At 43.2% G+C, this 25,463-nt stretch overlaps 1 protein-coding gene across 3 annotated transcripts in view; it reads right to left on the reverse strand.

Annotated features, from left to right (window-relative positions):
* Positions 1 to 18,386, reverse strand: part of ddhd1a (DDHD domain containing 1a) — a 41,407-nt gene extending 23,021 nt beyond the window's left edge. Inside the window, exons 1-4 of one of the 3 annotated variants that reach the window (XM_024437109.2) lie at positions 17,070 to 18,386; positions 14,638 to 14,817; positions 7,969 to 8,070; positions 2,898 to 3,026 (exon numbers count right to left, since the gene is read on the reverse strand). In XM_024437109.2, coding sequence (XP_024292877.1) covers positions 2,898 to 3,026; positions 7,969 to 8,070; positions 14,638 to 14,817; positions 17,070 to 17,904 — 1,246 coding nt within the window. In that variant the 5' untranslated portion in view covers positions 17,905 to 18,386. The remainder of the gene's footprint in view (positions 1 to 2,897; positions 3,027 to 7,968; positions 8,071 to 14,637; positions 14,818 to 17,069) is intronic. The other 2 variants (XM_024437110.2, XM_024437111.2) reach the window with 2 other exon arrangements.
* Between the last annotated feature and the right edge of the window lie 7,077 nt (positions 18,387 to 25,463).

Genomic DNA, 25,463 nt, shown 5'->3' on the forward strand with positions numbered 1-25,463 from the left:
GCTACAGAGGCCCATTACCAGCAACCATCATGCCTGTGTTCCAATGGCACATTGTGTTAGCTAATCCAAGTTCATAATTTTAAAAGGCTAATTGATCATTTAAAAAACCATTTTGCAATTATGTTAGCATAGCTGAAAACTGTTGTTCTGATTAAAGAAGCAATAAAACTGGCCTTCTTTCGACTAGTTGAGTATCTGGAGCATCAATGGCCAGAAACAAAGAACGTTTCTGAAACTCGTCAGTCTATTCTTGTTCTGAGAAATGAAGGCTATTCCATGCGAGAAATTGCAAAGAAACGGAGGAGCTCGTACAATGCTGTGTACTACTCCCTTCACAGAACAAAGCAAACTGGCCCTAACCAGAATGGAGAGAGTGGGAGCACAACGGTGCACAACTGAGCAAGAGGACAAGTACATTAGTGTCTAGTTTGAGAAATGTCCTCCTACAACAGGACAATGACCCAAAGCACAGCTCCAAACAATGCAATAACTATTTAGGGAAGAAGCAGTCAGCTGGTATTCTGTCTATGATGGAGTGGCCAGCACAGTTACCAGATCTCAACTCTATTGAGCTGTTGTGTGAGCAACCTGACTGTATGGTACGTAAGAAGGGCCCATCAAGCCAATCCAACTTGCGGGAGGTGCTTCAGGAGGCATGGGGTGAAATCTCTTCAGATTGACAACTAGAATGCCAAAGGTCTGCAAGGCTGTAATTGCTGCAAATGGAAGATTCTTTGACGAAAGCAAAATTTGAAGGAGACAATGACTTTTTCAATTAAAAATAATTATTTATAACATTGTCAACATGTTGACTATGTTTACTATTAATTTTGCAACTACTTCATGTATGTTTTCATGGAAAACAAGGATATTTCTAAGTGACCCCAAACTTTTGATATATATAACAGTCAAAAGTTTCAGAATACCTCAATTTTCCAAGTTTTTATTGAAATTCAGTTTAATGTACTCTGAAATTAAAGCATAGAACAAATAAACAATTGGAGACAAAATATAAATAACAGAATTGTTGTTTATCAAAATGTAAATCTACTTTTGACTCAAAGTAGCCACCTTTTGCAGACATAACTGCCAAACACAGCATTCTATAGCATTCTTTCTACAATGGAAATCAAATATTGTTTAGAAAGTTCTCCCCAACACTGTTGAAGATGTTACCACAAAACGTGTGTACTTGTAGGTTGCTTTGCTTTCACCCTTCTGCCCAGTGCATCCCAAACCAGCTCGATGGGGTTTAAGTCGGGAGACAGTGCTGGCCATTCCATGATTTGTAGCCTACCGTCTTGTTATTTTCATATAAGGTAGTTCTGACATACCTCCAGGCTGTTTTGGGTTACTTCTTGCTGTAGGATGAACCCCTGACTTGGCATACACCAGAGGGTATTGCATGGCGCTGCAAAATGCTGTGGTAGTTGTTTTGGTTCAGGGTGCCACTTACTCTGTTCAAGTCGCCGACTATGGATCCAGCAAAAGACCATCACGTTTCCTCCTCCATGTTTGACAGTTGATGTAACACACTGAGGAACCATCCTTTCGCCTACTCGACAACGTACAAAAACCCTGCGTGATGAACTGAAGATGTCAAATTTTGAATAATCGGTCCATAAGATTTTCTTCCAGTCTTCAGTAGTCCACTGGTGATGCTTCATGGCCCAGTCAAGCCTCTTTTTCTTATTTTGCCATCTTAGCAATGGCTTTCTTACTGCCACTTGACCTGTCAAACCTGCAGCTTGAAGTCTTCTCTTCACAGTTGAAACGGGACTTGCTTACTTCGACCAGTGTTAAGCTGTGCTTGAAGCGGTTGTCCTGTGAGCCACCTATCTCAGAAACTTGTCTTCTGATTCTGTTGTGGTTTTGGGTCTGCCATATCGCTTCCGGTCAGAGTTTCCTCCAGTTTCCAAGTGCCTTTTGATGGTCTAGGAAATTGTACTCACTGACACCTTGGCTTCTTTGCAATTTCTCTAAAGGAAAGATCCACACTTTTAAGGGTTATAATTGTCTGTCTGTCTTCCTTCCTTTTTTATGATCGCAATACTCTACTTCCTGCAGTACAATACTGTCAAAATAATGCTTAAGAGGATGTAGTAACAGTCTGTTCCAACACTGATTTTATACAGACAGAGGGTTTTGTAAGTAATCAACAAAAATTGGGACACCTGCAGGAATTGTTAGCATCAACTTTCAAGGCTTAATTTAATTCATTGCTGCAGAACAGCTGTAAGTTGTTAAACCATTGCATGTTCCCTGAAAAGGGCTTTTTTTTTTAAATTGTACATTATTTTTCAGTAACTGAAACTTTTTTAAACCTCTGGCAGTTTACCGCTTACCTTTGTACCATTTCAGGTTATTCACTGGACTTGAATTGCTTACATTTCAATAAAAACTGGAATAATGGGGGTGTTCTAAAACCTTTGACCAATAGTGTATATAAATAGGGGAAATACTTAAAAGTATTGAGTTGTACCCTGACAGGGTACTGTGGATACCAATTTCCGTTAGCCTCCCAGGCCCATGTTGCCCAGGGTTAAAAACATACATTGTAGAATAATATTTTATTGTATTACACCATCTAAACTTTTTCCACGGATCCCTTGTCCCTTTCATTTTTGATCTGGCCGCGACTCCTACAGTACCTTCAGGGGTCCGCTGACCCCACTTTGAGAACACCTGCTCTACACAATAGGCAAATAGGATTAGCTGCTTGCTGGCTGGCCGACACAGCCTTGAGGAGATTTCCAGCGGTAGTGGGTTTGTGTGTCAGAGGAGATTGAGAACTCATGCCAGATCCACCTCTTCATCTTCACTTGACTTGATATTGGGGTGGGGAAGGGGAGGAAGGGTTCAACAGAAGAGTGAGCAGTCAGTCAGTGACCTCTAACCTTTGGAGAAGCCCAGTTTCTGGGTGACAGTGCGGGCGATCTTGGAGGTGGTGGCATCGCTGTAGAGGTAGACCTCGTCCACACTGTGCCAGTCCACGTGGGTCCGACTCAATTTCAAACTGTGGACAGCTGCAGAGGAAGAAGAGAGGGATGGAGAAGTAGGAAAGGGAGGAAGGGGCAAAATGGAGGGATGGAAAAATTAGAAAGCAAGGAAGGGTGGAACGAGATGTGAGAGCAAGCAGAAAAAGGACAAGAGGAACAATGAACAAATGCAGGAGGAAAGACAAAATACACTCATCAAAATTGTGATTACAAATTCCTCATGGTACAACTCAACAAGGAGAAAGTTTGGTGTAGTCTAGTGCTCGATCAAATACACCCTAGGGCATTGATCTGCAGAGGGTCACTAGAGAACCAGAAAAGTACATATTGAAGAAGCACAAAGGTTCACAAAGTCTGCATATTTCAACTGTTACCCGCCCATTGATTGCTTGGGTGTCATTGAATGTGTACAGTAGATTATGTGAAATAATATTGTACCACACAATTCCCAATTGGGTGTCTATGGTAAGCTCGATCACCAATGTGGATGGGCTACACTCAGATTGTGCAGATCATACAGAGGACTAGATTAGATTTCCACCTCATTATCTTAGCGGGCAACAGCAACAGGGCAAGTAAGAGTGAAAACATGAACGATAAATGAAAACCGGTTGACTGGGTTGAGCTGGTCACATTGAGGTTTTATTGCCACAGATTCACTGTATGGTACAGTACGTGAAGAGGTGACCGGGTACTTTGGTATTGGTCCAGACCGAACCCTGGGGTGCATAGAGACAATCAGGAGGGATTAAAAGGACAGTGTTAAAATGTCCAGGACAAAAGGATTCTTAGAAGAGGTGGACATTAAAAGACGTCCTCCAGCGATTGTTTTTACTTGTACTGTTGAAAAGTGATATCCCAAGTACAAATACAGTAAAGTACACATACTAAAGGGTTAAACAAATATCAAAAGTTTGGACACCTACTCATTCGAGGGTTTTTCTTTTTACTATTTCCTACATTGTAGAATAATACAATGTAGCGGCAGGTAGCCTAGTGGTTAGAGCGTTGGACTAGTAACCCGAAAGGTTGCAAGATCAAATCCCCGAGCTGACAAGGTAAAAATCTGTTGTTCTGCCCCTGAACCAGCAGTTACTCCACTGTTCCTAGGTCATCATTGAAAATAAGAATGTGTTCTTAACTGACTTGCCTAGTTAAATAAAAGGTTAAAAAAATACAAAAAATATGAAATAACATACGGAATCAGGTAGTAACCAAAAACGTTTTCAACATATCAAAGTAGTCACCCTTTGCCTTGACAGCTTTGACATTCTCTCAACCAGCTTCATGAGGTAGTCATCTAGAATGCATTTAAATTAAAAGGAGTACCTTGTTAAATGCGTTTGAGCCAATCAGTTGTGCTGTGACAAGGTAGGGGTGGCATACAGAAGATTTGGTAAAAGACCAAGTCCATATTATGGCAAGAACAGCTCAAATAAGCAAAGAGAAACGACAGTCCATCATTACTTTAAGACATGAAGTTCAGTCAATCTGGAACATTTCCAGAACTTTGAAAGTGTAGTCCCAAAAACCATCAAGTGCTATGATGAAACTAGCTCTCATGAGAACCGCCACAGGAAAGGAAGACCCAGCGTTACCTCTGTTGCAGAGGATAAGTTCATTAGAGTTAACTGCACCTCAGATTTCAGCCCAAATAAATGTGTCTCCTGCTTGAACTCTGAAGCATCTCAACATCAACTGTTCAGAGGAGACTGCGTGACTCAAGCCTTCATGGTCGAATTACTGCAAAGAAACTACTACTAAAGGACACCAATAATAAGAAGAGGCCAAGAAACACAAGCAATGGACATTAGACCAGTGAAAATGTGTCCTTTGGTCCAAATGAGTCCAAATTTTAGGTTTTTGGGTCCAACCGCTGTGTCTTTGTGAGACGCAGAGCAGGTGAACGGATGATCTCCACGTGTGGTTCCCACCGTGAAGCATGGAGGTGGTGTGATGGTGCTTTGCTGGTGACAGGGTCTGTGATTTATTTAGAATTTAAAAGCACGTCTTCACTATTATTCTACAATGGAGAACATAGTAAAAAATAAAGGAAAACCCTTGAATGAGTAGGTGTGTCCAAACTTTTGACTGGAACTGTATGTTTTGGGCAAAATAGTATTTGTATTTTTTATGCAAGTCTGGAGTGCTTTGTACTTGCGCAGGACTAATCATGTGTGAGTGAGAGTGAGCGAGACTTAGCATGGGAGGGGGGGGGGGGCACTTAGCATGAGCATCACAACGGTATCACACTCTGTCCAGAGCGCTCGCTTCCTCAGATCGTGTCCAGATTACTGCTGGTACATTAGCTTGTTAATGCTCTGAAAACTCTCAGCAGGTGTTCAGAAAACTCTTAACTAATGCAGTACAATCTACAGAGTAGGGGACATCAAAGCCTTCAATCACCTTCTTCCCTTCCTTCCCCCTCTTGCCCTCCTTCTTTCCACCTCCTAATTGGAGGCATCTGAGAAGTGTTGTAGAACCACCAGCGGGGAATAGAACAGTGTCTTTGTGAGAGTCACGTGGAGGGGTAAAACAGGACGTCCCTGTTCTAATCTCATCAGCGCGGTGAGGATTGAGGAGCAGTCATGGATGCTCCAGTTGATCAGTCTCCATTCAGGGCCCCTCAGGGGCCTGATGATCCAAAATGGCTTAATGGAATGACAAGCAGGAGCTCAGGACTTAACCCCTGGAGAAGAAGCTGTGTTAGATGGCAGACAGCATGGAATTGGTTTCCATTTAGGAGAGGTAACCCATTGGGGCTTAAGAGAGGAGGGATGTGTAGAAGGGATGGGACTGAATCCCAACCAAGCAGCTTTAGACAAAGTAAGAAGAAAACTCTTTCCAGTCGATGGTCATAAAAATCTATTGCATTGGAAGACCTGAGGGTAAAGCTCTGTCAGTATTGCAGAACTTTTCACCGGGTTAGAGTAGCATGTTTTCATTTATCATTGGAAATCACTTGGGATAACAAGCATGCTTCACAACAAGTATCACACCAAGGTTGGAATCAATTCCACTTAAATTCAGCCAAATCAGGTGGTGAATTTATATGGAATTGACAACCAGCACTATACCACACTACTGTACATCATCTTACTACAGTACTCTACAGAAGCGGTGGCGTGCAGCAGAGATAGAATGATCTGTTCTAATGATCAGAGAAGTACAGTAGGGAAAGACAATCTCACCATTTAGCTTACACCTACTCTGAGTCCACTGTAAAACGGGATGTCTTGAGGAGGCAGCAGGTACTCAATCTTACCCATTAGCCAGCCATAGGAATAAATAAATCATGGCTGACTGGGTGGGGAATGGGGAACGTGCTCATGTTGCCAAATGAGAAGGGAAATGAGATGGACAAGCTTCCCAGAGACAACATCCTGTTTTACAGGGGAGCCCAGGGCAGAGCAGACAAGCCAGCGAGGGGAAGAGGGGGAGGCCTGGATCAAAGCACACCAGAGGATCTAACAGTCAGCCACAGAGAGGTTAAGAGGTTTACATGGGAGGCTTTCCAACTATGCCCCGGAGAGCAAGAGAGGACGAGGGAAGAGGGAGAAAAAGTTGTAGATAGATTTAGAGACCGTGTGAGAGACCAAGAGCTAGAACTATAGTGAAAGAGGTAAGAAGATCGGGAACTATGTCACTAAAGCAAGGCAAAGCTCCTTTCCTCAAATGAATTACTGTTATGTTTAAACAGTGTTATTGTTAGGATGCTGTCTCTTAATTAGCATGGGAGAATTAGTGTGACAATTACAGGATACACCAAACTAGGGTCTGCCAAACATCTTAGATATGTTCCTAGCCTCTGAAGGGTTCCACATCATGTAGAGAGCCACAGAGGTAGTACTACGATCAATGCTAGGACACTAGGTTCACATTCATTAACCACAAGATGGTAGAGAACGTTTTGTGCCTGCTGAATGCAACCCAGTCCTGAATTAGATTGGCCCTAGGGCAGGGGTCAGCAACAGTCGGCCAAAACTGGCCCGCGAGTGATCTTTTTTTGGCCCCCCCCAAAGCTCTTTATAAAAAGGGGGGATTACAGTTTTTGGTCAAAAGACAAATCGACATAAATTCAGATAAAAATGTGTTTAATTTGGAAATCTGTTCCCATGTACTCCTATGAATAAAAAGAGACATGATCATGTCTCAATGTAATCATGGTATGAAATTGTTATTTTTTGGACTTAGTTGGTGTGCAGTGCACAAAATTATTATAATTATTTTGTGGCCTCCCGACCACCCCCGACAAAAATTGTCACTGAATCTAGTTGCTAACCCCTGCCCTACAGTGCTGCAGATATTGCTGGCAATAGGAGTCTGCACTAAAGGAGCAGTTATTCCATCCATTGAGGCAATGCTGGAGCTTATAGTGCAGCCTGCAGAGCAGTGTGCTATGTGGGCCTGAATGGTGCCTCTGTTGCCTCTAAACGAGAGCTTTGTTAATTCTCTTCAGAGCTGTGGTGGTGATACGGGAGGTTCATTAAGATGTGATCAAGCCGCTAGAGGGAAGGGGAGGCGGAGAAGGGCAGGCTTTTTGGAGAACCAGCTTATTGAGCTCAGATCCTTCATTTTCCTATTTGGATTTAGAGAGACTGGAAATATGTTACTAGCTAACTGACTCTCCACTTACTTAGCTCTACCACCACTAACAGATAGACCGGAGCAAGACTTGCAGGTATCATCCAAAAGTCCAGAGAGCAGCAGCAGTAACAGTGACATACTCTGGAACACAGGAAGGGGGGCATTCTAATGACTAGGCCCAATATAAACTAAAGGAGTAAGAAGCCGTCTAATCTAGAGACCAGTTCTACTAGAGCGGGTTGGGTTGTCTAACTCGACTTAGTTCTAGGGAGAGCTCAAAGGGGTGAGCGAAGATCTAGTTCAATCAAGACCTAAGATCTAGAGGAGAGAGGGAGCAAAGCAGATATAATGTAGGAGATAAAAAAGGCTGGCGTTACAGTACCTGAGCAGCGTTTGCGCTTGAGACATTTAGTTGTAGCACTCGGTTGATATCCACTCCATTTGAAAAGAAAGGGGAGGTAGAAAGGGGGCAGGTGGGAGAGAACTAACAACCAAGAGAGAGTGAGTGAAGGACATGACTTTGGTGTTGTCACAGAGGGCTACCCACTGCAATCACTGTTAGACTGGAGGGCGTTTGTCAAGCAGCGCTGGTATCAGGTAGACACCCTGGGTCTTGTGTGGGTGTATAGTACAGATGTTGGTTAGAAGCTGTTGACTAGTATTCACATCAAACATTTTCACAGAAATGTGCATTAGTTCAAATGTGATTAAAAAAATAATGAGGAAAAGTTTGAAGCGTATAGCCTAACCATTAATACATTTTGTTCAATTTCATTAGCTTCATTCAACTGACAAGCAAAGTTATTCATTTGAATACAACCTGTCCATATGAACATGGCTCTTCATTGTGGTGGCTTAATTAACATGTCAATATTTGCTGTTGCACACAATCTTGAGCTGAGAGGGAACATTAAAACCCATTTGCAGCGCTGTTTGACATATGCCCAAGATGACTGAGGTAGCACCTGAACCTTATTCTTGTTTTACTGCCTTTAGGGCACTCACGTGTAGACTATATCATGTGCTGGTAATGAAAAGATAGTTTTGTATAAAATCATTTTAAAACATGACAATTATGACTGTTTGCCTCCGACAAAATGGTCGGTCAATGGAGGCTACATGACAATGATATACGACATAACATATTCAGAGTGATAAGAGGGATACATGGTTGTATAGTACTTTCAGCCAGATAGCTGTCATTCATCTTGTCAAACAGGTTGAGTACAAATTGCAAAACAACATTCTAACATCAAATTTAAAAGTATTTTCCTGAAAAGATATTGGAGGGCTATGACAGTAAAAGCCAGACTTAACAGCGTAATATTTTAAGAGGATTTCACAACGATCCAAAAGTGAGTGGGCCGCCCACAGAGAAGTTTCTTAGAAGTAGCCCGCCTTACAGCTTTTTTCCCCCCTTTCTCATGTTTAGTCTAAAAAAACGAAAAAGCTAAATTATTTTAGTGGGTCAGAAAAACTTCAGGGAAGGATATCCATTCCTGAGAACAGAGGCGAGAACCATTTCTGAGAACAGAGAGGAGGACGTTGCCCTCTAAGATATGTCCTAAAGTCCAAGCAACTGCGCACTCCTTCCCACACACTGGCCATACAGTAAGTCTCACTCTCTCTCACAGCTATCAAGCAACCAGGGTTTCATTTAGAGAAATATCCTTCCATTAGACCATTGTGTCAGACTTGATATCATCACATAGACTATGGCTGCAGTCAGACTGTGCAGTGATAAGGACATTGGGAATCAGTCTGAGCCCTGACCTAAAAGGACCAGTCACCACTGTCACACTGACTCAGATGACATGACCTAGACCTTGCCCTGTGACAGAGCTGTTTGTGGACCTTTGTGGGCCTTAGCTGATTGAACTGGGTTTATGTTTAAAGAGTGTTAGTCAAAATGTCGGTGCTCCTATTAAACCAGAAGAACCCTGAGCTGGGAGCTCATCTGGCCATAAAGGTATTATGCTGTGCTGTGACTGCTTTCATATTTCACATTTACTCACAGCTATAAATAAGCTGTGATCGGTCCAACAAGAACACCCAGGCAAGCAAGTTGTCAAGGGGGAGTTGTATTTGGATAATAATAAGCCTTTAGGATAACATTGGTGTACTGGAATGTAAATAGTATCATAATCAGTCAAGCAGAATAACTATGGGTGTGGATATGGTATTGAGATGTCTCCTATCCTTTCAGGCATTTGATTACCATATGAATGTGGATCTCCATTCCGGACAGGGCTATAATTGTACCATTTGAGCGGAGGTTAGGACCAAGATATCAGACTTGCAAATGACAGCAGTGCTTTCCTCAGCTGGGCTGAAACCTGCTGATTGTACAAGTGTTGTCAGGACAGGCTGAGAGAGCGAGAGAGACCATGAGACAGGGGGGAGAGAGAGAACGACAAATAAAGAGAGAGACAGAGAGGGAGAGAAGGATTGTTATATAGAAAGAGAGAAACGCCACCCTCAGAGTGTCTGGAGACAGACATGAATCGGCTGATCCATCTGGGACCACATCACAACAACAGTGGCTGGAAACAAATAGGCTTTATCCTGCTTAACAACTTACTGTCTGGGGCTGTCCTGCTTTATGAAGTATATTACTGTATCATTTAAATTACTACTAATGCAGCACTAATATATCGGACTTGATTTCTGAACTGAAGTTGGCTTGTGTGGCCGTGATTAAATGCTAATCTTGGGTTTAGGGTTTCAATGCGGTACATTTCTGGATGTTGACAATTGGAGACAAAACGGCAGTGTTATGGAGTATAGAATAAATTTTCGACATGGCCCGCACTGAGCTTGTTTTGGCCTACATCTTGAATCAAAAGGTCCATTGGTGTGGACTTCTTGGTTTGAGAGAGAGCACCATAAACCTCTCAAAAGGAATGACATTCCAAATATCATATTGGTTAAGAGCTTGTCTACTCCGCTGGGAGCTTTGGATTTAATTGGCCAGGGAAAAGACCAACACAACAGAATGCTACAGTATCTGGTCAAGCACATCACATCCATGCTATTCTCCATCAAGAGTATCCAGCCATCCACCCACATAGCGACATACAGCCTGAGGTATTCAGCCTTCAAATAAACATAAAAATGCATTCCACTACTAAACTGTGTGTCTAAAACTCTTATGATTAAAAAGTGTATTTTGAATGATAGGCCTTCTAGCTATTGAAAGCTTAGAGAATAAGTATGCTAAATGTCAAATGTCAGTGTGCCATGACGATTGTCCTGGGTTGTAGACGGGAGCTGTGACTAGTGATGGAGGGAAAACATCTATAGTTAAATAGAGATATTACTTGTTAGAATATATCGTATCGCTTTGACAATATCGCAATATCATTTATTTTGCTAGTTGGATGTACCTGCAGCCTATTCACTAACTGCAGTATTTTTCCTTCATAGCTTGTTGTCAATCTTTTTAAATAGGGTGACAATTTGTTTTCAGCACTTTTATTTCAATGACGGATCAACCCTTGTTTTCTCATGGCTCTCTCTTGTCCCTCTACAGCATACATGTGGTGAGCAATATGTTTGGAACACTAAATCACAGTATCGAATCACAATACCTATCGTATCGGCACCAAAGTATCCTAATAATATCGTATTGAGGTCCCTGGCAATTCCCAGCCCTAGCTGTGACATGACATTATGTGATGTTCTGGCCTGTGTGTGTTGTTGACATATGACCCTGTGTGCCTGTGGGGCTTTGCTTGCCGTGACGCTCCAGGAGCCTGACGGACTGAAGTACACCCCACCGTCATGAGCCCTGGCCCAGCCTCCAGCCAGCCCACATGCAAATCTCTCTACTGATTCAAACGCCTTCAAAACACATCCGTATGATAGATTCTCACATCAGTACACAGTCCCTTCACATACCCACATCTCTCTGTTGCCATCACCCACCACTCCAACACAGACATATATATACACAGTACACACATATCCACCAGGGATTCTTCCATAATCAGCCTCCCTAAGTGATACACAGCCAGTGCATCTTTAAACTGGTCTGACAAACAAAAGGTGTAATGTGTCCACAGCCAAAACGACGTCACATAAAGCTTACTCGGGTCTCCTAAAACCTGACAGGGGAGCCATCAGGGGGCCTCTTGCTATTAACACCCTGCTCCTTAGATTATGGAATCACAGTGAGAGGGTCATGGAGCCCCAATGGGACTTTTCAGTCACAATGCATGTGTGTGCGCGAGTGACTGAGCATACAGGCCTGCACTACAGTATCAAAAATGTTTTTGCCAAATGGCGGTTTCTGTACAACAAACACTCATCGTAATACTTTGTACTGTCTTCCTCTGAGAGGAACTTCCAAGCCAGGCTAGAAAGTAAGACAGACTCTCTGTATTCTGTGAACCAGCCTATTGCCAGCTTCAGTAGCTGCTGAAATCGGTAAACCCGCCACAGTATAGCTGCCATGTGGGCCACCATCTGTGGCAACTGTCAATTTCCATCCTCAAATTAGACAGCAGTGGCAGCCATCAACTACAAATGAAGTGTCAAACTGTCACAGTCACCCTTTCCCATAGAAGCCTGAGGAATGAGGAACCCTTTTTGACTGACACAGCAGCAATAACCAAGGGCAGGAGAGAACAGAGCCCTCATGCCGTTTGCATTATGATGATCTCATGCCTACATAACATGCCTGCGAGCCGCAACACTTGCTTTCTGCTCCATTAGTCTTGGAGCTGGCTGCTGGGTTTCAGCGTGAGAAAGAAGGAGAGAGAGGAGGAAGGGTGAGAGGGTGAAAGAAAGACAGAGTTGAGGGAGAACAATGGGTGGAGGAGACGAAAGGAGAGAGGGAGAGAAGGAGAGAGGGTAATGCAGTATTGTGAAGTGAGTAACAGGTACACTCTCCCGCTTTATTAGCTGGGTGCTCTGCCATTTATGACAAGGACTTCAAATATAATACCAAGTTCAAAAACATTGGGAAATGGCATAACTCCAAAATGTTGGGGGGTTTTTTACACAAAAAAGAAATCACCTAATCACACCTTTTCATTTTCGCCCAGGAAGGCTAACATGTTTTCGGAAGTTATGCCTTGATCAGAGCATCCGATTCAGTAAGCTACTGTATATGGTACAATAGACTCACTGTCATTTTCAAGAGATTGACTTTTGCAGAATGTGTTAACAAATAACTTTGAAATGAATTCATAAAATAATGTGGTGAAGCGTTAGAACAGTTTTGTCTTCTCTCAAAGAGGTGACTCATAATGGAAATTATGGGATGTGGCAGTGCTTTCAAAGGGGGACTTGGAAAGGGCTGGGTTGTGGGTGCCTGCGTGAAAGTGACACAACCGTTGCCGTAATCCTGATCCCATTTCAAACACACTGATTATGACTTGTGTCCTCGGTGTGTGTTGATATTTGTGTACGTGTGAGAAAGAGAGGGATAGATAGAGAGTGAGAGAAAGAGGGAGGAGGAGGGGTAGTAAAACAAGGGAAATTCGGACAAGTGGAGACATTTGGCTTTAGGTTTACAAGTCGGGTTAGAATTACAGTTAGTGTTAGGTTTAAGGGAAAATAGGATTTTGAATGGGAATCAATTGTTTGGTCCCCACATGGATTAGTAGAGAGCGAGTGGCCTCTGTCTTTCCACCAGTTCATGTCTGTGATTAAATTTGAGTGGCGTAGCTAGTACCGTGCAGGCGCTTGAGAGAACATTGCATTGGCAATAAGGCAACCTCCAGTAGCCAGCCAGTCTACTCATGACTATATATACAGTCCCCTATTGCTCCTGAAGGGCGAGACTGTCCTTGTATGAATGAACAGACTGTACTGTTGGACGCATTCAGAACAGGTCTGAAATAGAGGCTAGATCAGGGACCCATTCAAGGACTAAACTTATGTTGATCAACACTGAGTCAGAGCAGGTCATGATCATTCACAATGGGAGGTTAATCACTCTGTAAACACTGTTATGGTCCAATTCAGAGTGCCACACACTGAGGAGATGGCGCTGGCCTTGGTTGGTAGGAAAGCAGCACTTATTCTCAGTTCGAGATAGAAGTTGTCTTCAAGCTTAGCATTGAAGTGTCAGATTATTTCTCACACAGATACAGCACACACACCAACACTGGTGGCATTTTCCCTTTCACACACATACACAGAGGCAAACATAAAGGTGACATTCTCCTTCTCCCTCGCTTTCCCTCTCTCACACACATACATACAATCTCTCCTGGTGACACACTGATTTAATACCTCTGGTATCAAAAGTCATTCACACACACATTCATCATAGAAGGAGCAGCCATTTCACAGGGCTGAAGACTGTGCATTCAGGAGGGAATTGCTGACTGAAAGATTCCATTTGTCACTTGTTTTCTGAGTGCACCAACAAGCTATTCCTGAAACAAATTGCTGTCTGAGCCTTGCATGAGAAATACACTTTTACCTATAATACACTCTGGGCTAACAAAATACAATCAACATCCTCATAAAGACAATCTGGTATGTTTACCCTTTCTGGTCTACAGGGAGATCCTGATAGCTAATACACGTTATGGTTTATGAGTCCCAACAACACTTTTCAGTTGCTGATAAGGTGGGCATAGGTGGGTGATATTTTTAATGGAGTCCATAACTAACCCAGACACCATCTACAGAGAACCCCATTTGACAGCTGCTACCACACTACATTATCTATACGTTCTCTATAGATAAGTACCTTGGTGGAATTATAGTCAGGTTAGTAGTGATTGCCCTGGCAGAACGTTGCAGATTAAAATTGTGAGAGAGCATGGCTACAGCACTGGTATCCAACCCTGGTCCTGGAGAACAAGCCGATTCAGCTAATCAACAAATCATCAAGACGTGGTTAATGAAATCAAGCGTTTCAGTTCTGCTCTTGACCAAAAGCTTGCCCAGACTATAGCTCTCCAGGACCAGGGTTGGAGACAACCAGTATTCAGTCTTTAGAATAATGCATTATATACTTGATAAGCCTACACTTGATAAATATTTATTTAGGCCTAAACCATATCTCCCACAAGCCCTGGTGTTGTCTCACCATCTTTGCTGTCGACTGTTTTGGCCACCACAGAGTCAGAGTCGAAGCTGTCCTGCATTTGCTGCCCAAGGAAACGGGTCAAGTGCTCCACCTCAATGAGGTCACTCTCCTCCTCCTCCAATGGGAGCCAGGTGCCGTCGATGAACCACTGGCCCCTCATGACAGGAATGCTCTCCTGCTCTGAGGGTGGGAGAGAGAATGGAGCAGGTGGAAGTTAGAGAGATTTACAAAGCATTCCATTTTTCCCCCTTTTCTTTTCAATGTTCCCCTTGATTGTTTGCGGGGAACAAAATGCTAGACAATAGACAAAAATTGGTAACGTAGCATGAGCCAGCAGGTAACAACTATGTGTATGTGGTGCTGACACCAAATGCAAATACATGTAGGTAGTTGCTTTGTGAAGGCTGCAATGACAGGTAGGCCTAATTAGGCACCCTATAAAGCTAGGCATTGGCAATCTCAGTGGAGTGTGGAGGGAGGCAAAGTTGATTACAGAAATGATTAGTTTAGAATTAGTAGTCGTTGGTGAGAGCATGACCACAACACTTAATTCTGTAATGTGTGTTTTTCTATCTAATGGCACAGAGCTTGGGTGTGACTGTTCCTACAAACAGGTAGTAACCAACACACACCATCTATAGTAAATAGCAGCAAAGACAGAAAAAAGCTCTTACGGAAATCACTTTTACAGTAGCCTACATTTGTATTCAGCTTTAATTTATAATTGGATGTGGTACAGAGAGTACAGATGTAAGATAATGAAAATACCAATGGACCCTTAGAAATGTCTTACTCAAAAAAACAGACTAGTGAGAAGATATAGGCCTAAGCTAGCTAATGTATGTCAAACAGTGATATTACAGGCCCAAACATAGTCAGAGCCTCAAACTGACTACAACATCTAGCTGGAAGATCCTAGTAAACCAACTGTCACTTAGTGTTGCCTCAGGCGAACTCAGCGAGATAGCCATGCATCCCTTTAGGGAAAATGAAATATCTCGCTGGCTTGTTCAAGTAATCCAGGGCTCTATAGCAACCAGCTATACCACCATGGCTGACTTTTTTGTAAATCTCCATGAATTAGTTGGCACACTCCAGATACATTCATTGGAGGCAGTGCCCGGGATGGTGGCTAGACTAATAATAGGCCACTTTTGTGGGTTTGTGATAGGTAGCACAAATAAACTTTGGCTTCACTAGGTTGCTTATAGGCAATGTACTAGTCAAAAGTTGACACACCTACTCATTCAAGGGTTATTCTTTATTTTTACTATTTTCTACATTGTAGAATAATAGAAGACATCAACACTATGAAATAACACATATGGAATCATGTAGTAAGCAAAAAAAAGTGTTGAACAAATCCAAATATATTTGTTATTTTAGATTCTTCAAAGTAGCTACCCTTTGCCTTGATGACAATGCATTTAATTTAACAGGTGTGTGTTGTTTAAAGTTAATTTGTGGAATTTCTTTCCTTCTTAATGCGTTGGAGCCAATCGGTTGTGTAGTGACATGGTAGGGGTGGTCCAAATTTGCGATAATCCGTTCACCTACTCTGCATCTCAAAGACACAGCAGTTGGAACCAAAAATATCAAATTTGGACCACCCCTACCATGTCACAACCGATTGGCTCAAACACATTAAGGAGGAAAGAAATTCCACAAATTAACTTAACATGGCACGCCTGTTAATTGAAGCGCATTCCTGGTGACTACCTCATGAAGCTGGCTGAGAGAATGCCAAGTGTGCAAAGCTGTCAAGGCAAAGGGTGGATAGGATACTTTGAATAATCTCAAATATAAATATATTTTGATTTGTTTAACACTTTTTGTTGGTTACTTTGTGATTCCATGTGTTATTGCATAGTTTTGATGTCTTCACTATTATTCTACAATGTAGAAAATAGTAAATATAAAGAAAATTCCTGGAATGAGGTGGTGTCAAACATTTGACTGGTACTGTATATCTTTTTTAACTTTAGTGTGCTTACTGTATTTGTACTTGGGATATCACTTTTGACAGGTACTGTATGTGGCCTACATTTGTACATTAAAGCATATTGTAGACAGACAGATTGCGTAGTAGGCATGAATGAGAGATGGTGACACCATGCCATCTCTGATCTCGTGAGTGTATACATGGTAATCTCTGTAGTGACCTGGTAGTGATTTGTCCATGCAGTCTGCAGCCTCTGATTGGAGAGATACGCAGCAGGAATTAAGACCAGAGATTATGGGCACCACTCAACATCTGGCACTGATGCGTTTGCTTGCCAGTGGCAGATGAATAGCACTTGGCAACATGGGTTGACGACTAAAATACTTTAAAGCGTAACCCTCTTGCACACATTGGTTTGCAAGCAAAACATACATATACAGGAATGCTGGGTATATAAGGAGGAAAGAGAATGCTTCCTATTGATACTTACGATTCCAATACACAGGATAGCATTCTCTGTCTTTGACATCCACCTCATACAGCCCACCCCTGACACATACAGCCTCTACGTTGATGTTTATTGAATCAAGGTCTCTTTCGTCTGAGGAGTCCGTTCTCTCCATCGAACCCCTGTCCCTATTCACCGTAGTTCTCGGCGCCGGCACTGGTCCAGCTCGCTCGACTCCGTTCGACCCCCCAGTTGTCGCTTCCACCCCGCTTGCATTATCTTCCTCGTACGCTTCATCCATTCCCAAAGAACCCTGGCGCTTGGTCGTTCCAGGGTTCAGTTCGCATAAATTACGAAACATGACCTCAACTTTCAAAGAGTCGTGTCCAATGAAAGGCTTCCACGTTTTTTTGTCCTCTTTGTAAAACCACCGGACTTCTTCGGGTCCCAATTCTGTGACAACCTCGTTATACCGGTTCCTTGAACTACTGCTCCGAGTCCTCTTTCTGCTTTCCAACACCGGGGTGGCGTTCCGGTCATTTTCACTGAAGGCCAGAGAACCGGTGTCTAGGTAGGCTGCGGGAGTACTCCGGTTGTTGTGACAGCCGGGGTAAGGTTCCTCTAGGCCCAGTATCATACAGTCCGGAGGAACCCGGTGGCGGCCTCGCAGCAGCGGCATGTGCCTGTCCAGACCTGGCTGAACCGAGTGCATCCCCGCCAGCATTGTTTCGCCAATAGGCTCTTCATAGCAGCATACAAATACATCTTTTTCCAAGTCCCAGTCTCTGTTGTTGTTGCCGACTGACGAGACCCTATTCTCAGGGCTCTGTGGAGAGCTGCTTAGCAAAGACGTTTTATTTGTGAAACTGCTCGACATAACTATTGAGCAAGCTATCTTGTCATTAGCTCGGTAGCTAACCGGCCGACCCGGCCTAGCTATGTTTTGCTATGCAGCAACTACTGGCAATCCGTCGTATGTTTGACGAGGTAAAACTAGCTATTTTGTTAATTGACAAGAAATAAACTAGCCCTAGCCAGCTTCCATCCGAGAAACCTGCTATTCTCTCTTCGGCACAACCACCTGACCTACACCAAATATTTTATAACTAAACCCTACACCTTCTTCAGCGGTACACAGCCCCTTTCCTGCTGGAATCGGTCACAGAATCCGCTTGGTCCAGTTTAATATTGATACTGTCCTGTAACAAGTTGATATCTCTTTCTTTCCTGTGAGTAGAATTGCAGATTATTTCGTGTCTAAACAACTCGCCGGCTAGCATGGAGACACAAGCGCGTGCGTCAACTAGCTCTCTCTCCCCGTGACAGCTGACGCACGTATCACAAGATTCCTACGCCCAGATGTGAACGCGCACGTAGAATGTACGCGAACCTTCTTCTTCTTCTTCGATTTCATGGCGGTCCGCAAACAAACGTTTAAAGTGCACCTACTGTGCTGGAATGTACGATCACTCTTGATCTGCCCAAAACTGTACTGCCATTGAAATAGAATTTCAAACCAAATAAATTCCCAACTTCTACTACACCCTCCCCAACCCCATTCAACTTTATATAATCCACCCTAAGGATGGTTCAGCATGTCAAAAACCATTTCAACAGTATTTGTGTTTATTATGGATCCCCATTAGCCACTGTCAAGGCAGCAGCTACTCTTTCTTCCTGGGTCCAGCAAAAATTAAAGCAGTAATATACACTACCGTTCAAAAGTTTGGCGTCACTTAGAAATGTCTTTATTTTTTTATTAAAAGCAAAAATTGTCCATTAAAATAACATCAAATTGATCAGAAATACAGCGTAGACATTAATATTGTAAATGACTATTTTAGCTGGAAACGGCAGATTTTTAATGAAATATCTACATAGGCGTACAGAGACCCATTATCAGTAACCATCACTCCTGTGTTCCAATGGCATGTTGTGTTAGCTAATCCAAGTTTATCATTTTAAATATTTGTCACATACACATGGTTAGCAGATGTTAATGCGAGTGTAGCGAAATGCTTGTGCTTCTAGTTCCGACAATGCAGTAATAACGAGCAAGTAATCTAACTAACAATTCCAAAAAAAACTACTGTCTTATACACAGTGTAAGGGGATAAAGAATATGTACATAAGGATATATGAATGAGTGATGGTACAGAGCAGCATAGGCAAGATACAGTAGATGATATCGAGTACAGTATATACATATGAGATAAGTATGTAAACCAAGTGGCATAGTTAAAGTGGCTAGTGATACATGTATTACATAAGGATGCAGTCGATGATATAGAGTACAGTATCAACGTATGCATATGAGATGAACAATGTAGGGTAAGTAACATTATATAAGGTAGCATTGTTTAAAGTGGCTAGTGATATATTTACATCATTTCCCATCAATTCCCATGATTAAAGTGGCTGGAGTAGAGTCAGTGTCATTGACAGTGTGTTGGCAGTAGCCACTCAATGTTAGTGGTGGCTGTTTAACAGTCTGATGGCCTTGAGATAGAAGCTGTTTTTCAGTCTCTCGGTCCCAGCTTTGATGCACCTGTACTGACCTCGCCTTCTGGATGACAGCGGGGTGAACAGGCAGTGGCTCGGGTGGTTGAACTTAAAACTTGCTACCCTCTCCACTACTGTTCCATCGATGTGGATGGGGGTGTTCCCTCTGCTGTTTCCTGAAGTCCACAATCATCTCCTTAGTTTTGTTGACGTTGAGTGTGAGGTTATTTTCCTGACACCACACTCCGAGGGCCCTCACCTCCTCCCTGTAGGCCGTCTCGTCGTTGTTGGTAATCAAGCCTACCACTGTTGTGTCGTCCGCAAACTTGATGATTGAGTTGGGCGTGCATGGCCACGCAGTCGTGGGTGAACAGGGAGTACAGGAGAGGGCTCAGAACGCACCCTTGTGGGGCCCCAGTGTTGAGGATCAGCGGGGAGGAGATGTTGTTGCCTACCCTCACCACCTGGGGCGGCCCGTCAGGAAGTCCAGTACCCAGTTGCACAGGGCGGGGTCGAGACCCAGGGTCTCGAGCTTGATGACGAGCTTGGAGGGTACTATGGTGTTGAATGCCGAGCTGTAGTCGATGAACAGCATTCTCACATAGGTATTCCTCTTGTCCAGATGGGTTAGGGCAGTGTGCAGTGTGGTTGAGATTGCATCGTCTGTGGACCTATTTGGGCGGTAAGCAAATTGGAGTGGGTCAAGGGTGTCAGGTAGGGTGGAGGTGATATGGTCCTTGACTAGTCTCTCAAAGCACTTCATGATGACGGATGTGAGTGCTACGGGCGGTAGTCGTTTAGCTCAGTTACCTTAGCTTTCTTGGGAACAGGAACAATGGTGGCCCTCTTGAAGCATGTGGGAACAGCAGACTGGTATAGGGATTGATTGAATATGTCCGTAAACACACCGGCCAGCTGGTCTGCGCATGCTCTCTGGGCGCGGCTGGGGATGCCGTCTGGGCCTGCAGCCTTGCGAGGGTTAACACGTTTAAATGTCTTACTCACTTCGGCTGCAGTGAAGGAGAGGCCGCATGTTTCCGTTGCAGGCCGTGTCAGTGGCACTGTATTGTCCTCAAAGCGGGCAAAAAAGTTATTTAGTCTGCCTGGGAGCAAGACATCCTGGTCCGTGACTGGGCTGGGTTTCTTCCTGTAGTCCGTGATTGACTGTAGACCCTGCCACATACCTCTTGTGTCTGAGCCGTTGAATTGAGATTCTACTTTGTCTCTGTACTGGCGCTTAGCTTGTTTGATAGCCTTGCGGAGGAATAGCTGCACTGTTTGTATTCAGTCATGTTACCAGACACCTTGCCCTGATTAAAAGCAGTGGTTCGTGCCTTCAGTTTCACACGAATGCTGCCATCAATCCACGGTTTCTGGTTAGGGAATGTTTTAATCGTTGCTATGGGAACGACATCTTCAACGCACGTTCTAATGAACTCGCACACCGTATCAGCGTATTCGTCAATGTTGTTGTCTGGCAATGTCGAAACATCTCCCAGTCACGTGATGGAAGCAGTCTTGGAGTGTGGAGTCAGCTTGGTCGGACCAGCGTTGGACAGACCTCAGCGTGGGAGCTTCTTGTTTTAGTTTCTGTCTGTAGGCAGGGATCAACAAAATGGAGTCGTGGTCAGCTTTTCCGAAAGGGGGCGGGGCAGGGCCTTATATGCGTCGCGGAAGTTAGAGTAACAATGATCCAGGGTCTTTCCACCCCTGGTCCAGTTTGCAGAGAGTTAAATAAAGTTCGTTCAGAGCCATCGATGTGTCTGCTTGGGGGGGATATATACGGCTGTGATTATAATCGAAGAGAATTCTCTTGGTAGATAATGCGGTCTACATTTGATTGTGAGGAATTCTAAATCAGGTGAACAGAAGGATTTGAGTTCCTGTATGTTTCTTTCATCACACCATGTCACGTTGGCCATAAGGCATACGCCCCCGCCCGTCTTCTTACCAGAAAGATGTTTGTTTCTGTCGGCGCGATGCGTGGAGAAACCCGCTGGCTGCACCGCTTCGGATTGCGTCTCTCCAGTTAGCCATGTTTCCGTGAAGCAGAGAACGTTACAGTCTCTGATGTCCCTCTGGAATGCTACCCTTGCTCGGATTTCATCAACCTTGTTGTCAAGAGACTGGACATTGGCAAGAAGAATGCTAGGGAGTGGTGCACGATGTGCCCGTCTCCGGAGTCTGACCAGAAGACCGCTTCGTTTCCCTCTTTTCTGAGTCGTTTTTTTTGGTCGCTGCATGTGATCCACTCCGTTACACTGGTTGTAAGGCAGAACACAGGATCCGCATCGCGAAAAACATATTCTTGGTCGTACTGATGGTGAGTTGACGCTGATCTTATATTCAGTAGTTCTTCTCGGCTGTATGTAATGAAACCTAAGATGACCTGGGGTACTAGTGTAAGAAATAACACGTAAAAAAACAAAAAACTGCATAGTTTCCTAGGAACGCTTAATCTTTTCTTTTTATTGGCCAGTCTGAGAAATGGCTTTTTGCAACTCTGCCTAGAAGGCCAGCATCCCGGAGTTGCCTCTTTGCTGTTGACATTGAGACTGGTGTTTTGCGGGTACTGCTGTTGTTCGAATACCCGAGCCGACAAGGCACTTATCCGGTGTATGTGACAATAAAAACATGTGGGGTTTTTTTTAAAGCTGTTGCTGCAGACATCTTTGAATCTCAGTACAGAGCAGATTTTCTTTTTACCCCTTTTTCTCCCCAATTGTTAGTAGCTACTATCTTGTCTCATTGCTACAACTCCTGTAAGGCCTTGGGAGAGATGAAGGTTGAAAGTCATGCGTCCTCCGATACACAACCCAACCAAGCCGCACTGCTTCTTAACACAGTGCGCATCCAACCCAGAAGCCAGCCACACCAGAGTTTTTTGGATAACGTGGTCACATAAAAAACAGGGTTATTTTACCGAAATTATTTTACCTAACTTTGCATCTGCACAGTTCTTCCAGTAAATGTGTTTTTGAAAAATGTCTGTGTAAATTGTTAAAGGGCGACTGCAATTCCTCATTTGGCCATGTCTTAGATTTTTTTCAAAAGCTGGCGACCATGACTGAATTCAAACGTGAGTTCGTTTTGGGGGTGTGTTTTGATATGGGTGTCTCTTCTGTGTGTTCCCCAGGTGGGAAGAGTTAGCCAAATTATTTTGCCAATTATCTTCACAGGGCTGGTGTGCAACCGTGGCAAAATTGGTTTGACTTTGGATAGCCTCTCTCTGGGGATAGTTAGGGACTGTCAATAAATTGCACAATGTAAATGCACATCTTTCAGTTGTCTCATTAAATGCTTTCAATATGTGTATATGACTTCCTTGAATTTAAAGTTGGTTTGAGGTTTTTAAGTCATAGAAAGTTGGAGCTGTTAACCTTTTAAAATATTGCCCCATCCCACTGGGCACAGACATCAGTTCAACATCAATTCCACATTGGTTCAACGTAATTTAATTGAAATTATATGGAAACAACATTGATTCAACCAGTGTGTGCCCAGTGGGATGTACAAATAGCCCCATAGGGATATCGAATGTCAAACCAAATTGACCATGAGCATTACGATCGGGTCCTGTGCAGCTGTGTTCCGAATTGATGATTACTTGCCAGCTGTGGGCATGTGGGTAGGAATAAAATAAACCCAGCCCACAGAAAACTGTTATGTACCCTTCATTCTGTGACATACATTTTCCCATCATCTCCTTTTTGGACGAGACTGACTTTATGACCAAAATTATACTATTTACACTTCACAATTTTGACACTAGAATGTTATGGACAGTATATAAATAGAACAAGTCTGTAGAGCAGTAGTTACAGTATATAGGATGAGCCTTGACTAGAATACAGTATATACACTGAGTATACCAAATATTAGGAACCCCTTCCTAATATTGAGTTGCACCACCCTCCCCTTTTGCATCCGGTTAATAAGGACCAACATCACATGTGCACTACTGTAGCACTCACTGCGCACAGGGAGCAGCAACGAAGTCATCATCACATTATCCAAAAACATGGCAGGCATTGAATGAATATAAAATGCTAATATCTTCGGCTGTGAGTGATTCAATTTAAATAATTCAATGGATGTTATAAGTGTCTTATTAGGAATTTTCAAATCTGACTCTATGTGGCCGTGTATGGAAATTGTCTTTCTGGGCCGGGAGTCAGTTAAATTGCAGTACCAAAGCAAAACTGTAGGAGCAGTCAAAATCGTGCTTCAAGACTGGAACCCTGGCACCTTGGATTGTTGCTAAGTCTAATCCTTTTCTTAACCTCGTTCTCTTAACCGCCTACGTGAAGTCACCTATGCTGCTGCATTAGTTCAATCAATCAAATGTATTTATAATGGCCTTTTTACATCAGCAGTTGTCACAAAGTGCTACACAGAAACCCAGCCTTAAACCCCAAACAGCAAGCAATGCAGATGTAGAAGCACGTTAGTTAGTTAGTCCCTGATGTTACGGAAGGATATGCTGGTGTTCCGATAATATATTCCCTTTAAAAGTCACAGGTTTGGGGTGAAGTTCTTTGTTATATGCGAAGTGAAGGCAGGATTTGTCAGGTGGACCACCTGACGGGAGAGAGAAAGATCAAACCAGACTGTCTGCTTGACTATAACCTCAAAATGGGGGCAGTGGATAAGGCAGACATGATAAACAGCTTTGTGGAATGTGCTCGGAAAACTGGTATAAGTGATATAAGAAGATATTTTTCAATCTGGTCAACACTGCCGTCCTCAACGACCACATAGTTCACCACCAGCTAATAGGTGAGAAGATTACTAAACAAGGTTTTTTGTAATTGGACATACAGTTCACATACAAATATATTGACAATATCTCACCCACCTACCGACTCCCTCATCATCCTCTCCACTCCCTCATCCTCTCCACTCCCTCATCCTGCCCACTCCCTCATCCTCCCCACTCCCTCATCCTCCCCACTCCCTCTCCCCTATAGGTGAGGTGATTACCTACCAAAAGTACAGAGAGAATCTCATGAGAAAGCTGCTGGAGGAGCACCACACCCCTCGGCGTCCATCCACTGAGGGTCGTCCTGCTGCAGACAATCCCCTACGCCTTACTGCACGGCATTTTCCCTGCAAATTCCCTCAGACTGCTGCTCAAGGCAGTCGCACACAGAGGCAATGCAAAGTCTACCTGTCCGGCACAAGGAGAAGGAAGCAGAGGAGTTTGACAATGTACGTGTTTAGTTTGTGACACACCCTTGTGTGTTGTGCCATGCTTTGGGGAGTACCTTATGCTTAAGCACTACTGAGCACATCTGCAGCAATTACTGACTGACTGACTTAACAGGTACTAAGCCATTGGGGCTGTGGGGTGGAAAAGCAGTTGTTGTTCAATCACCATATGAATACAGAAATATAAGTTATGCATATTAATAAGTTGTCAGTCTTTTCTTGTTGTTTTTACCTCTAGTAAACCTAGTTTTAGTTTTTGTTGTTCATCCACTACCAATACTTCAATTGCTTCAATACTAAAGTTGGCCTCAAATCTTCTTCAAGAAAGATATCCAGTTCTAGTCATGATGTTGTCAAATAAGGTTCAATGCTGTTTGTGTGGTTGGTTTCTGAAAGTACAGATTTTTATTTTATTTTTTTATTTTACCTTTATTTAACCAGGTAGGCAAGTTGAGAACAAGTTCTCATTTACAATTGCGACCTGGCCAAGATAAAGCAAAGCAGTTCGACAGATACAACGACACAGAGTTACACATGGAGTAAAACAAACATACAGTCAATAATACAGTATAAACAAGTCTATATACAATGTGAGCAAATGAGGTGAGAAGGGAGGTAAAGGCAAAAAGGCCATGGTGGCAAAGTAAATACAATATAGCAAGTAAAACACTGGAATGGTAGTTTTGCAATGGAAGAATGTGCAAAGTAGAAATAAAAATAATG

The sequence above is a fragment of the Oncorhynchus tshawytscha genome, linkage group LG11 (assembly GCF_018296145.1).
Source record: "Oncorhynchus tshawytscha isolate Ot180627B linkage group LG11, Otsh_v2.0, whole genome shotgun sequence".
In the NCBI taxonomy this organism is placed as follows: Eukaryota; Metazoa; Chordata; class Actinopteri; order Salmoniformes; family Salmonidae; genus Oncorhynchus; species Oncorhynchus tshawytscha.